The sequence below is a fragment of the Pseudochaenichthys georgianus genome, chromosome 3 (genome assembly GCF_902827115.2).
Source record: "Pseudochaenichthys georgianus chromosome 3, fPseGeo1.2, whole genome shotgun sequence".
NCBI lineage: Eukaryota > Metazoa > Chordata > Actinopteri > Perciformes > Channichthyidae > Pseudochaenichthys > Pseudochaenichthys georgianus.
This window is the reverse complement of record NC_047505.1, coordinates 5350210-5365544: the sequence shown is the minus strand read 5'-3', so window position 1 is coordinate 5365544 and position 15335 is coordinate 5350210. Positions and strand designations below refer to the sequence as shown.

The 15335-nt window shown below is 41.7% G+C and overlaps 1 protein-coding gene across 1 annotated transcript in view; it reads right to left on the bottom strand.

Moving 5' to 3' along the window:
- The window catches only part of LOC117462441 (cell migration-inducing and hyaluronan-binding protein-like), a 96075-nt gene that overhangs the window by 17248 nt on the left and 63492 nt on the right, over positions 1–15335 (bottom strand). The window contains exons 14-17 of the mRNA XM_034104684.1: positions 8786–8855; positions 6370–6498; positions 1506–1591; positions 550–681 (exon numbers count right to left, since the gene is read on the bottom strand). Of these exons, the coding sequence (XP_033960575.1) occupies positions 550–681; positions 1506–1591; positions 6370–6498; positions 8786–8855 (417 nt within the window). The remainder of the gene's footprint in view (positions 1–549; positions 682–1505; positions 1592–6369; positions 6499–8785; positions 8856–15335) is intronic.

The window sequence follows — 15335 nt, the reverse complement described above, 5'->3', positions numbered from 1 at the left end:
TTCTGCTGCTGCGGACAAGAAAGCCAAACAACTCACGTTCACCGAGGCATCGACCTCCAAAACCCTTTCGAGGGCTACAAGAAACGAGGTGAGTAGCCTACAAGACTGAAGCTGGTCAGATAACGAACGAGTAAATGAAAACAGAATGAGGCGGAGAAGTGTGTGTGTGTGTGTGTGTGTGTGTGTGTGTGTGTGTGTGTGTGTGTGTGTGTGTGTGTGTGTGTGTGTGTGTGTGTGTGTGTGTGTGTGTGTGTGAGTGTGAGTGTGAGAGAGTGTGATTAAAATAGCCCAATTGCTTTTACAATAAATAAACATTGAATGTGTTTAATTGAATAGTAAAGGGGTTAAACGTTAGTGGCAGGTTGTGTGTGAGAGAGAATATATAAGACAGCCCAATATTTAAAAAAAAGGTTTTTTAGCATATTTCGCAACCTCCCGCAATTTCACCGCATAAAATCACATACAAACCCTGCATGTTTAATCGCATAATCAAGGATTTTAGCCCGCGTTTTTCTGGAGGATCTACTATATGAATGCATTTATACTCACTGGCAGTCGTCCAGCCACACGTCGCCCCCCCTCAGCCAGGCTCCATGGTCCTGGTTCTTATAGGCCACAAAGTGGTGGATCAGAGCCGGGACCCTGGGTTTGAAGGGATCAGCATCCTGGTGGGGGCCGTACCTGAAAGATGTAACGCATCACACTGAGTGGAGAAAGATAGCGTTCACTGATAGTTATTCGATTGTTTTTACCATGACCATGCTGTGTCTTTGTATGCTGCTGCAACACAAACATTTCTCAAATTGGGATCAATAAAGTACTTCTTATCTTATTTTACATCTGTGTGTTTGTCTGTCTACATTACATTATATTTAGCTTTTCTGCAAAGCAACTGACAATAGGTGCAATAAAACAAAGATTCAAACGCAGAACAACAAGAAAAATGCAGATATATTCCCCAAATCCAGACAACCATTGTTAGTGCTGGTGCAACTTTTCAAATAGGCTAAACTCTTTAAGTGTGTTTTTGTGTGTGTTTGGTTTAATGACCAAGGTACAAGCAAAACTAGTGGGTTATGTAGACTTTTCAATTAGTTTTAATATTACAGGTCCCAGAGTCCAGCTTGAAACAACACATGGATCAACTCTTGGTCTCAGCTGCGGTCAGGGGACCAGATGTCCCGCTCTGTGCAGAATGCTGCCCGCACAAAAGGGCATAACGTAAGCACAAGTACAGCATGGAGTTTTCACTGTACTCTTTTTCTACTACGTGCATTATAAATAATGTTGCTTTAGATAAACAAAAGAAGAATGAAAAAAGATCTTCTGTGAGTGGAGCAGAACTTTCCTACAACTGTGGTTCTTTGTTCCTAAGTGCATGAGTTCTCTTTCAGATCTTTCCTTGACCTAACGTTGTTTTTCTTCAAAGTTAGGAAAAGTGTTTAGGAAAAGACAATGAGTCATATTTTTGACTATTGGACCATGCTGTTAGAAGAAGTCCTGACCTGGCTCCAATCAGAGACAGGAAGGGTCTCTTGTCCTTGTCGTTGGCCTCGGTGGTCTTTACTCCATTATCAAGGATCATTCCAGCCTGGAAAGAAAGAAGACAAACCACTTGGTCAGGCTTTACAAGAAACCCAACTAGGATGTTAAAGAATAAAACATTATGGAAAGGCTCGTCATTATGGAGGATATAAGCACAGGTGGAGCCCTCTACTGGACTCTATGGGTACTACCCCTTGATCATATCATGCAAGCATTCATCCACTGAGACTTCTATAACTGTAGCCGGCCCCGGGGGGGGCCTACCTGAATGCGCGCACATCCCTCCTGACCAGTGGCGTTTTCTCCTGGAGGCCAAGGGAAGCCAGGCTTCCCCTGTTTTTTCGGAGTGTAGTTATAATTTTAATAAATAAATAAAAACACTTCGTTTAGTTTCGGAAATTCTTTGTTGTGTGTTGCTGCCGGCACGTCTCTCCCCCATTCTCATTGAGTATTTTATAAAGAGTGAAACAGCGCCCCTCTAGATGTTATGGTGAAACAGTAGATTGCACTCTCTGCTGCGAGAGGAGGCTAGCCGAAATTGGCTTCCCTTGGTGAAAAAAAATGGAGAGATTGACCAATCAGATGAGGCTCACGTGATGCCCCTGCCAACCTGTGATTAGTCAGGGCCATGCCAAGGGAAGCCAGAGGCGGCTGGCTTCCCTTGCCTCACAATCCAATCAAATCGCATCAACTTAGTGTTGCAGTGACGCGTCCTAAAACCCGGAAGTAAACTGCTCTCGGTTTCCCTCGACAAAAAAGCAATGGGATTTCTCCATAGGATTTTGGAAAATAGCTCGAAATAAGGTCAGTGGAAAACGAACCTGTTAGATAAATGCACGTTTTGTTCAGTCGGATAATATCCACATGTCTACCCTACTTTTATAATTTTCGAATCATAAATCTAATCGATAGAAGATAGATAGCGTCACTGCACCACTCTCACCGCCGTTAGAAAGTAGCAGAGGTGGGACCAAGTCATTGTTTTGCAAGTCCGAGTCAAGTCTCAAGTCTTTGCGCTCAAGTCCGAGTCAAGTCTCAAGTCTTTGCGCTCAAGTCCAAGTCGAGTCTCAAGTCAGGATGGGCAAGTTCAAGTCAAGTCCAAGTCCTAAACTTTGACAAAACGAGTCATTAACAAGTCATTATGTGTTTTTCACCAAATGTAATGACATCGATCAACAGAATAATACTTAATAATCCAACCGCTCTTTATTAGTCACATTAATCATTTAATAATCCATTTTCTCTCTGGTAAAGTAACGTGTTTTTTTCTATTTTAAGAGGGAACAGTAAGGTAAGGCTACCGTGACGGTTTGATTCAGAAGGAGTTTAATGTTTAAGATCCCTGATGTTGAGGTAACCAGAATGTTTATTTACACTGTGTACAACATGTTGTGAGGGACCCACAATCTATCTTTATGCCAGGGATAATGTGCAGCGAGCGGGCTCTATGGGGAAGAGAACACCTGCATCTAGATCCCTCTGCAGGTGGTACTTTAACTATATTTTGATGCTGATACGTTTGTACTTTTACTTGTAACATTTTGAATGCAGGACTTTTTATTGTAACCGAGTATTCTTACACTCTGGTACTTTTGTACTCAAGTACAAGATCTGAACTTCTCCCACCTCTGACAGTAAATCCTGAGTGGTTACCAAAATAAAGGTAACCAAAAAAGGTTATTTTCATTTTACAAATCCTGCACTCAGCTTAGCGTTCTCCAGTATCATTGAAAAGCAGCAGGTGCTGCTTCTTTTTTCCGTTTTCACTAATTTCTTGACTTTTTCCGACGCACTTAAATTTAAATCCGTCTCCCCATCGCTCTGTGCAGCTGGCCTGTACCACTACACCTGCTGTGCCCCCCACCCTTCTTTCACATAATGGTATGATCCTAGTGTGTCCTCGCATATGATTGGCCACATGGTGGCCCAGCTAAATAAAGTCCCGCCCCTGCCTGCAAGGATTCTCAGCATGAGTAGGAGCGCTGAAGATTCTGCTCTCCCCGACGGGAGTCTTCTCTTCTAGCAACACACTCTCACTCCCTAAGCGTCCAATAGCGACGTTTGGTCAGTGTCCGTGGCGTCCAATTGTGACGCTCCTAGGCTCCTTCAGCGTCATAAAGAGACGCAAATAGCTTTCAACTGATTGCAATGTATTCCCACCTGCGTCGGGATTTGACGCTCATGGAAGCACGGCATTCGTTTGTGTCGGCTGCCCTTAAAGGTAATGTGAGCGTCCATTCCCAGGAGCAAAGGATGGCAGAAGACACTACACTACCCAGAATCCCCAGCTATCGTTTGGACTACACCATGTGCTCTGTTTGACAAACCCCATGATAGTCCTCAAGCTCTGTGATTGGAGAGTGTGCTCCGAGGGTTAAGCCGATTCTCGAACAGCACTTGAAATGGGATGGAACCACGGCAGACTGTCCAAAACTGGATTTGAACGGGTCCACCGCGTCCCCCCTCCCCCACCCCGTCCCCAGAACTACACATGCTGGCTATTCTGTTTCGCAACATGTTCTCTATGGCACGTCTCTACTGGGAGTTGTAGTTTTAAAAGACGTTTTCGTATTTCCCATAATAAGAAGTTGCCAGTATTAAACTGTGTACATCCCTGGAGGTTTAGGGGACAGGAAACACTCACATTTAAAACATATAATTAATAAATGGGTGAAAATTGCTTGTGCCCATAATGGGCAGTATTAATATATATACCCACATGCCAGCTAAGGTCAGAAGAGCTTTATTTAACAGCTGGTCTTATGTGTGTGACCCCTGTGATAACATTACATTACATTAATTGATAAGCCTGAAACATGCACTTGTCAAGGTTCAGAGGCACATTTTGCAAATATGGCAGAAGCCATCGATCAGCTTAAGATAAGATATACTTTATTGATCCCAAGTTGGAACATTTGCGTTACATCAGCATGTGTAACAGTTAAATATGCAGTTGTGTTTATTTGAAAATCATTTAGTATAATCACACAAATTCTGTGTTTTATATTCAACAATTCTGTGTTCTTTATTTATTGATTGTTCAATACCTGACAAGGCCGGAGACGAAATATCTACATACATCTTATAAGAGTATAATACATTATGTATAATATCAGTTAAAATAAGTGCTTCAACATAGTTAACATTGCTGGAGGTATGCACACATATTGATAGATCTCTTGTAATGCACTATTGAGGAACCTGCAACCCAAGTTTTTCATTCAGTGCAGAACTACACCACAGTTGTGTAGGCCTATATGATATGTCAATAAACCTTAGAAAATCTTGAAATCTTGAAAGGGATGTGCAAAATAGTCATTACATACAGTCTTTAATTAACTATTAGTAGAGAATAACGAGTAATGAATATACTTTATAGGGATCATATTAATATCTAATAATAAAAATAATGAAATTCAATAACATGCTTTAACCACTAGGTGTCCCTTTATATCAGCTGTGCACCTTTATGGTGTAAATACAGCCTATCTACCAATTGGATCAAATATAAAAGTGAGCCGAATTAGTGTTGATAATGCAAGGAGACGTATTGTGTGAAAAGAAATGTAAGATGTTGTTTAATGGCTGATATATTTATGATCCACGTCACGTTTTCAGTTCCTCATGTTTGTCTTCTCATCAGGGCTCTATTAATAGAGAACTACGGCAGATATGTCATATTTAATGCAGCCGAACCGTGTATTACAATGCCGTTATATGATGACTTTGAAAGAGAAAAGCAAGCACACTCAGAATAAAGTATTATTTAATTGAATTTTTTTTTTGCGGATTTCACATCGCATAAACACCAAATCCCAGCGTGCATTGCGGCTAAACCATCCAATCATCAAGCTGAGGATCTTGCCTACGTCTGTTTCCGGTTTTGTTTATTTCGTTTTCGGATGTATTTTGTTATACATTTTCCTTCACATTTAAATTTAAATTTACATTAAAGTATTTTGTGAGGCCTTCTAACATGCTTTTAAATATAACTACGGTTGTAGTTGAAGAGTTTGTATATTAACATGAACCGAAGCTGTTGCCTGGCAACGCAATCGCACAACGTCGTGTCCGTTAATTCCACATCCACATGCATGGATTAACATCGATTTAATACATGAATGTAGCCTTTGTTTCTGCTCAAAGAGGTGTCGACCAGCTGGGGCAACAAGAACATCGGCGAAATCGAGTGTGACTATTAAAAAATAAATAATTATTATATTAATATTATTATATATATATTAATATTGACAATAACAACCGACCGTCGGGGGTAGCATTTGCTTGGCATTTCCGGGTATTTCTCCATTGGTTAACATGGGTTAACAATACCGTGTAACTGTCACATTTGAAGGGACGAAATCGTAACATCTTCACGTCTCCCAGCATGGTAAATCGTCACATGTTCACGTCTTGCCGTGATACCGGGTTGTTTTAGGTTTCACTAACACTGTAATCCTGCTGGTTATCCCCAATGTTTTAAAAATGTTACAATAATCTGATTACGTCCTTTTTTCTGTAACTATGAGGGAATACAGATACTTATTTTTTGTATCCTGATACATAATCCTGTTACATGTAATCCGTTACTCCCAAAGCTCAATGAGGAATTCAAAGAGTGTCCAAAACTTTAAGCAACCAACTAGCTTACTGTATGTCCGAGTGTATTTCATGGCTATGCTTTTGCCGACCACAGGGTTCAGTGTTAGTAAAATGTAAATGTAGAGTTTTATATTGGAACATCTGGCTAGTGCTAAATACGCAGGCTAGTCGCAGAGCCCCCCCCCCCCCTCCTCCCTCTCAGCACCAGTCGCTCAGACTCACCCTGTAGTTGGAGTGCGCTCTGTTGTTGGTGAACTGGCCCATGGGGGTGTGTTCGGTGCGTCCGGGGGAGTACAGGCCCTCTGAGGGGCCGGTGGGCACATGGTGGAAGATGAACCAGAAACCTGTTTCCTGAGGGATCACACACAAACGCATAAGAAGAGACAGTCAAGAGCATGCCTGTGCAAAGATAGACCTCCCAGGGGGTTCGAGCCCCTGCCCTGTGGGCCTCCTATTGGACAGTTGTGGAAGAAATATTCAGAGTAATCATTGTGCGGAAAAATGGGATGTCAAACTCAAGGCCTGGGGGCCAAATCCGGCCCGTGACTTCATTTTCTGTGGCCCACAAGAGCTTGCACAGAATATAATATGGTTTTTTTTCTCAGAATTTGACATTTTTTCTTCAAAATATGCTTTTTTTCTCAGAATTTGACTTTTTTTCTTAAATAATTTTGTGACATTCTCACCGAAGAGATTTGCTATTATTTGCCGTAGACTTCTGCTTTCAGACGTAGTTAATTATGAAGTTATTACCCTATCCGATAATAATCCAATGCAGAGGCAATAATGTAATATAATACATTATTTTATATATATTACATATTTATATAGTCTTAAAGTTACAACCGGCCCTTTGAGTGTCACCATAATTCCAATGTGGCCCGCGATGAAATTGAGTTTGACACCCCTGCCCTAGTGTGTTTATAATTATATATGTGACAATTCTAGATAATATTGTTGCATTGCATTTTACTGTTGCAGATACCAAAGTTCTGATTGAATGTGTAAAATCTTTAAATTATTTGGCTCTTTCGTGACTTAAAGAGTTAGTCCACTAGTTTAATGTTTAGAGATATTTTGTTAAAAGTAGCCACATTTAGTGGAGTAAAATTACATGTTTTCCTCTTTTAAATATAGTCGGGTAGAAGTATAAACTAGCACTTTTTTTTTATTTACTTTCTTTGCAAATCAATAACATTATCTACATGAAGCACAAAAATAATAATAAACCTCTTCTGTGTCTGATAAATGTTATCTAAAACTAATGTGTTGCTTTTTATAATTGTGTACCTTAGTATTTTATATGATATGTGAATAATTTCAACTAACTCTTTGGCACATAGTAGTAGTATCTCAGCTGTACAATATCAGCGTGCCTGAAGTGTTTATGGAGAAGGTGGTGAGAGGATTATGGAGAGGAAGTGTATCTCTGACAGAACTGTCATGAATTAGTATTTGAACCAACCCCATTGGTATATTTTAAATAATAATAGATTTAATTTGTTAGCGCTTTTACAGGTGCTCAAAGACGCTTTACAGATATAGTGAAGAGAAAAGAAAAGAAAGGAACAACAAATAAATAAATATATAGTTAAAGTTAAAGTCAAATAATACAAAAACAATCACACATTTTTCTTGACACATACAAATAAAATACATAAATTAAGTAAATAAATAAAAGTAAATAGATAACAAAAAAAAGTTTTACTGGGGACCCCACCACTTTGTATTAGGATAATTTGTAAAAAGAAATCTGAAAATAGTGTGCACAAAGATTGGTAGACTTTGAAAATGTATTTCCACAGGAGAACATGTCAAATCTGTAGGACTGTTCACACTTTCTGGGTGTATATCTGGTAACCTGTGACACGTTTAATATTAGTAATAATTGTAATAAATGAATAGGAAATTAGTAAAGCCATTGTCGCTCCCACTTTGCAGCACTTTGGCATACTTACTGCTCTAGTTGTCAAAAAAAGCAAGCGTGTGTATGTATGTACTGTATGCTGTATATGTTTATATTGTTGGCGGGGGGTGATTCATGTAGATTTTAAAAACCACCACGGTTTTTAAAATCTGAAAAAAGTGTCCCTACCACTTTTTAACTAAACTTAAAGTTGTTATTCCATGCATATATGTATTAAAAGTAATACAAATGGCCACCTTGCCCTTTTAGCACTTTGGCAGCTGCCCCTTTACCATCCTCTGCACCTTCCGGGTCAAGACCCAGATTTAGCTATGAATGTAGAGCAGCACAGAACCTGTGCAAATGTGTGTAGATTCATGTGAGATATTTTGGTTCACACCCCCACACATTAGTACAGCTCCACCACATGTCAGCCTGTCTGTGTTTCTGTTGTTCTCCGCAGGTATGCAAATGAGAAAAGTGATTACATTGGTGAGGATAAATGAGTCCATTCCGCCCGACGTATCCTTGTAAAATCCCAGGAGTACGATCATAATTGGCACTCGATCATAGTGAAAGAGCGGCGGTGCCTGTGCCTGTTGTCTGCTTGATCCCAAAGTTAATAGGAATACACAGCCATTCATCTGACCTGGCAACGCAGTAATGTGACAGACCTCCACCTGGAGAGACGGGGATGGGGGGACGGGGTGTTGGGGGGGGAGAGAATCTCACCTCGGAGCCTGCAGCAGCACAGTTGATGAGGTTGTTATTGGGGTTGGCGATCCAGAAGGTTGAAGTGGCGCTGTGTGGAGGAGAAAAGAGTTTGTTATTGGACACAAATAGTCTGGAGCAGGGATGCTGAATACAAACAGAGGAAAGGACTTCTGTTTTACTGACGACACTGCTGTTGGATCACGAATGAACGACGTTTCACTTCATAACAATTGGAGGAATGTTTTTATGATATCAGTTTCATTTCAGTGTTTTTCCTATTCACTTTCATACAACCATGATATCCATATGCCACATTGATGTTACCTGACAATACAATCAGAATCCACTATATTGAAATATGTAGGTTTTCACATTCAAGGAATTTGCTTTTGTGTTTTGGAGCATAATGTGAGCTTGTGTATGGGAATAGTTGTAGCTCAACATTTAAAAAGTAAAGGTATGTTTCTAGATGATGATGATGATGAGTTATATATTTTCAGACAGACACACATTAACACACACACTCAATGTGTTGCCAGTCTTTTAAAAGTTGTATATCAAACCTCAGGTAGTTAAGACTTTATTACACAGCACCACTTACATTTTTTGCCCAAAATATTTGTTGCGCTTGTGAATGGTAACGAGAAAGTCAATTCTGAATAAATGCATACATTGTGTTAACTATTGACATGCAGCTGCTGACACATTATCCATTGAAACATTAAGGAAAGAAAATGTCTTCAAAGACACGTATTTTCCTTAATGGTTCAATCTGCCCTGAAACTAGATTTTTATTTTGTTAATTAATGTGAAAACATTTTTAGTTAAATATTTGTAAGTTGCATTACCAATGTTTTCTGTGATTTATTGATATGAAACACACTTACAGCTGCTTTATGAGTGCTGTGGTAATAGATGCTCTGTGGCTGTACTTTTTAATGACTGCCTACATCAGGCATCGAGTCGCTATGTGTTGAGTTCTGCCTCTACTATCCAATCATTCTGAAGTCCTTCAACAATAATATGGTCATTTATTAAACTAATTATTAATCAGATTTCCAGATATGGTAAACTTTATGAGACTATTGTATAAGACTCCATTACCTTGTAGTATTGTTTTTGTTTTATGTTTTCTGAAGAACTATTGTGTGTGAAAAGTGCAGTGTGAAAAAAGTTTGATTTGATCTAGTTCCATCAGTCTAGGAAGAGGGAACACGCTTTACTCTTGCTCTCTAATTCCCCTACTTTGACCTCTCAGTTAACTTCTCTTCTACATTATGCACCCTTAATATATAGGATATACGCCCCCCCCCCATCAGCCGCTTCAGCAGCTCAATTTAAATGAAACAATTTAGCTCTGGTGTAATCAAGCCCCCCCCCCCGGCAACATCATGACCCTTTCTCATTTCATCAAATCCCCCTCCTCGACTCCTCGACTCCTCGGTCCTCCGGTAGTGACCCGGAAATGAATTTCTGCACGCCATGTTGAAGGACATCTCATTTCTCTAAATGCACATCGAGGACCGAGCATCGAGCTTCGAGGAGGCTCTCTGGAGGAGCTCTAACTGAGGAGACACTGCGGGTCCTCCACGGCTCCTTCCTGTATGTATTTCCGGGAACAGAGATGTTTCAAAGAGTCGTGACACGGCCGGACTTCTCTCAGCCAATGACAGCTCTGCATGCATCCCCTGGATATTATTTTATGAACTGCTCTCATCGCGACGCGATGTTTACAGAGAGAACAGCTGTGAGGTCCGTGCAGAAAGCAGAGCAGTGTGTGTAATATATATCATAAGACCATTTAGTGCTTCACATAATAAAATACACAATGGCTGTTAGGCTGTTAGCTGTAGGTGCGTGTGTGTGGTACAGTGTGTGTGTAGATGCAGCGGACAGACAGGTCTCAGTTGGTTTGGTGTCTTCTGCTTATACTTTTAATACTTGTGGTCATGAACACATCTGTCCATCAGACAGAGGGCTGCTGTGCCTCCTGTCATCATTAAAGGTGGGGTAGGTAAGTTTCAGAAACCGGCTCGAGATACAGTTTTTGTTATATTCCATGGAATGCTCTTAACATCCCGATAGCAATGAATATCTGAAGTGCTTTGACAACAAAAAATCCATAAAAAAATGTCATCTGTGGAAGCCGTAATACTGTAAAAAGTACAACCAATTGGATGGCCTTCCTGCCTGTCAGCCTTCCATCGGGGCACAAACTTATCTCGTGCCCTCATTGGTCATGTGCGCGTTCGTGTGTGTTGGAGGATGGGCTCTGTAAGGAAGTGGCCGATCTCGAGCCGGTTTCTCAAACGTACCTACCCCACCTTTAATGGACGTCTCTTTAAAATGACCGCTCAGAGGAGAGGAGTTATCATTTCTTTTCCAATGTCATTTCTTCTGCTATTTCCCCTCCTCTCTCCTCGGTTCCCCTCCTCAGTCCTCCGCTCGCATCTCCTGTGGGCCGGACTAAGCATCGACGATAGGAGTCGAGGAGGGGAGTCGAGGAGAGGAGTTAGAGAAATGAGAAAGGGCCCTTGTGTGCCTTGTTTACACCAGGTCTCACTAAAGCCTGCTAGCATGGCAGTCTGAATAACGGCTACCCCAACTGACATCTGGAGAAGGACACAGAGAATGCTGGGTAAACCGAAGAGCTGAGGAAGGAGAACTGGGTCCAGATTTCTGGAGAAAAGGAGATACAGTATATGCCGTTTCTGCCCCCTCTCACCATGGCCAACGTTAGAACGCTGGCTCATAATAGACGAGCTAATGGCGTTAGCTAGGAGATATATACTGTAGTGGAGAGTGGGGTAAAATGAGCCCGTGGGTAAGTTCACCCACCCCCTTTATCTAGGCAACTGTACACATGTGTTGTCATGTGACCTACATTCAGGAAGCACCCATCATTTATATCTGGCTGTGATGGAGAGAAGCACATGGTGAAGTGGTAAATGTGTTTTTTTCGCAATAAACCATGTTTTGCTTGTCAGGTATAACTACTGTTATGTCAAAGCTAAATTATCCAGGTCTGAAAATAGTTATCATGTCATTTAGCAAGTAGTAAAACCATGCGAATCATTTAGCTAAAGATGAGCATGAAAGCTTGCTCTTGGGGCAAGGGAAGCCACAAGACCACTTTATTTTGAGAAGTCATATTTTCATAATCCCTTTGTGATAGATGCATTATTTTCATTTTCATTGACAGAAGACATCCTGAAGTAAAGGTTGTTGTCATTTGACTTTACAACAAGTAGAAATGGGCTCATCTTACCCCACCTCTATGTCAGAGGTTTGCCAGCAGCTCAGTATATATCAGGGTTTATGTCCCAAAACAACAAAGGGTTCGCAGCAGGGGCGGACTGGCCATTGTGAATACAGGGAGTTTCTCCGGTGGGCCGGTGCTGTGTGTGGGCCGGTGCTGTGTGTGGGCCGGTGCTGTGTGTGGGCCGGTGCTGTGTGTGGGCCGGTGCTGTGTGTGGGCCGGTGCTGTGTGTGGGTCGGTGCTGTGTGTGGGCCGGAGGGCCAAACAAAAAAAAAGTTTATATAAAAAAAATCCTACCGGCCCACATTTGTTCAGCCCAGCCCAGTGGGGTGTGGCCAGGGTTGGGTTGTAACGGAATACATGTAACGGTGTTACGTAATCAGAATACAAAAATCAAGTAACTGTATTCAGCTCGCGTTACATTTGAAAAATGAGTACTCTGATTACAGTTACTTTCGTAAACCTGAAGTGAATACATTTTTATTGGAATTATTGGTGGAAAGATTTTCTCACAACATTTAATATTCATTACTAAAGGTACAGCCGAATCATCACAGCGCACAAAACCGCGCAGATGGACCAAAAAGGGGAGCGTTTGAAAAAAATGTGCGGGTCCGCTCAGTGAAACAATAACAACGAAACATGGAGGAACAGAAGCCTGCGTTTAAATCGTGTGTGTGTGTGTGTGTGTGTGTGTGTGTGTGTGTGTATAGAGGTGTGTGTGGTTAAAACACATCAGCCACACCGCTCTTTAGCCTTTCTAATGATTCTGAAGGTATACACAGTGAAGGCGGTGCGTGAAAGGCGGTGCGTGAAAGGCGGTGCGTGAAAGCGGTGCGTGAAAGGCGGTGCGTGAAAGGCGGTGCGTGAAAGCGGTGCGTGAAAGCGGTGCGTGAAAGCGGTGCGTGAAAGGCGGTGCGTGAAAGGAGGTGCGTGAAAGCGGTGCGTGAAAGGCGGTGCGTGAAAGGAGGTGCGTGAAAGGCGCTGCGCGCTCCTCTTCTCAGAGGCTGAGTTAACCCTCCCGCTGCCTCCTGGTGCTGCAGAGATTTCATGAGGTGAAGGAGGTGTTCCTTCTATAAAACAGCTGCGGGCAGCAGATACTGTGAGAGTCACAGACATGAATTCATAGATCAAGGCAGACTGGTGCACACACTCTCCTGTTTTGCCAATCCGGTGCTTAAACAAATATAGCTCTACACCCCTGGCCGAAATGTCCTTAAAATGAAGTCCGAGTTCGACATTTTAATTCATGTCCTGCCAACACTGGCAGGACAGAAGGCGACACACCCTTTCTAAGCCATGTCCTCACATCCCAAGCTGCATCCCCAAAAAGTGTATTATGTTGTTACAACAGGGTTCAGGGGGAGGGGCTGTACGGCTGCACCCGTAGGATAGAAAAGGGGGAAGTGATGTCTGACTCAGAGGTGGCGCGGCTGTGGAGAAGAACGTGTTGCCCACATTCTGTTACTGAGTTTAGGCTAGTTAGCTAGCAGGTTTATTGTTTTGGGTGCAGTCACTTTTGCCTCCACTTGCTGTTCAAATAAATGTTGAAAGAAAAAGTTAATCTGTTTACAGTTCTATTATTACCCATATATTTAAATCGTGTGTGTGAATATGAATATGGGTGTTGAAGAAGAAGAAGAAGAAGAAGAAGAAGAAGAAGAAGAAGAAGAAGAAGAAGAAGAAGAAGAAGAAGAAGAAGAAGAAGAAGAAGAAGAAGAAGAAGAAGAAGCAATGGGAGTGAGGGGGGAACCGGCGACCCTACGCTCACAGTCCAAGCCCCTACTGACTGCATGCATTTAACTTCAACATTTAAAAAAAATCTTCCCGGGGGAGCTTGCCCCCGGACCCCCCTAGAGGAGGTGAGGTCCACCACCTGCCCACACCCCATGTTAAATTGTCTCACCCACATTGAGAGTGCTTCCTACGCCCATGTTTTATTCCATGTGTCAAGTCAGGCAAATTGGGTCCAGATGTTATTGCATCAACGATCTGTTAACAATAAAATCACTAAATATATGCTGTAACTATTTTGCTCTAGGCAACTCAAGGGCTCAGGTAATGTGATTACTATATGAATAATGGTCCAAAATAACATAAAATGCATAGGGTTTTTTGTTAAGTAACATACTTGCGTCGCCGGCCGGCCGATACATGCCGCGCATTAAGTGGGCCAGTCCGCCCCTGGTTCGCAGTAAGCCACAACTGAACCTTGAAAACCATCTTTCAAGCACTAGCAGTTTGAACAGGTACAGCGATTGGACACCATCTGTCTGTATGTACGTAGATATCATTTGGAACAGGCCTATTAATTTCATCTTCAAAACGGTTCCATTGCTTGTATTTATCCTCATTTCTATCTCTCTCTCTCTTAAGTGTTGCGTTTGGTATCTCCACTTTTGGGGACTGTAAGTTATTATGGGACCTTTCCTTACAGCACACACACCTCCTTTTGATTCATGCTTTCAAAATATGCTTTCTTAAGCGCCAAAATGAATTTGGCGGTTAAGAAAACACCTTCCACACATGCATCTGGCATAAAGAGAAAATGATTATAGTTCCATTTAAGGTATTTGAGAGAAAGCAGCTTAGTGTGATGAATAGGAAAATAAATGGCAGATATGCAGTTTAGCTTGAAAGCAGATTAGCTTGAAGGCAGCGCCAGACTCCTCCACTTCTTCTCCGCTCCTCTTTTTCCCTTAAAGCTAGCTCTTTGTCTCCCTCCCTTCTAAACTCCTCTAAATGCTGAGACTGTTGTTGTAGATTTACCCACTTGAGAAACGTATTTTAAACCGATCAGTAAGTACCACATACAAATTATAGTCCCAACAAAATTCACATTCAAATCTGTCTTTCATATAAAATATGTCCAATTGCAAAGAAATGACTGATGTTTTTTAACCACCCTGTTGATGTTGAATAATTATGTTTAGCAAATGTATTGCAAAAACCTATCCGATACTCATCAAGACATTTCACTCTAAAGTGTCTCTCCTAGAGGTGCTGTTTGAGCAAATACAGTCTGAGTTATCCTCTGGGGACCATGCATGTCTGTACAAAATGTAACCGCAATCCATCCTATATTTGTTGAGATATGTCAGTCCTAACCCAAGTAGTGGGCCGACTGACAAACCAACTTTACTACTTTTAAAGCAACGCTGCTAGCATGGCCCCACATGTCTCCATTGAAGACATGTGGGGGTTTGATCCAAATGACAGTTCTGTGAGGTAACAGAATGTGTCCCCTCCTTTGGTTCAGGACCTTCTCAATATCCTAACATGTCAGGTGGAGGCAGATCCATGCCCCCC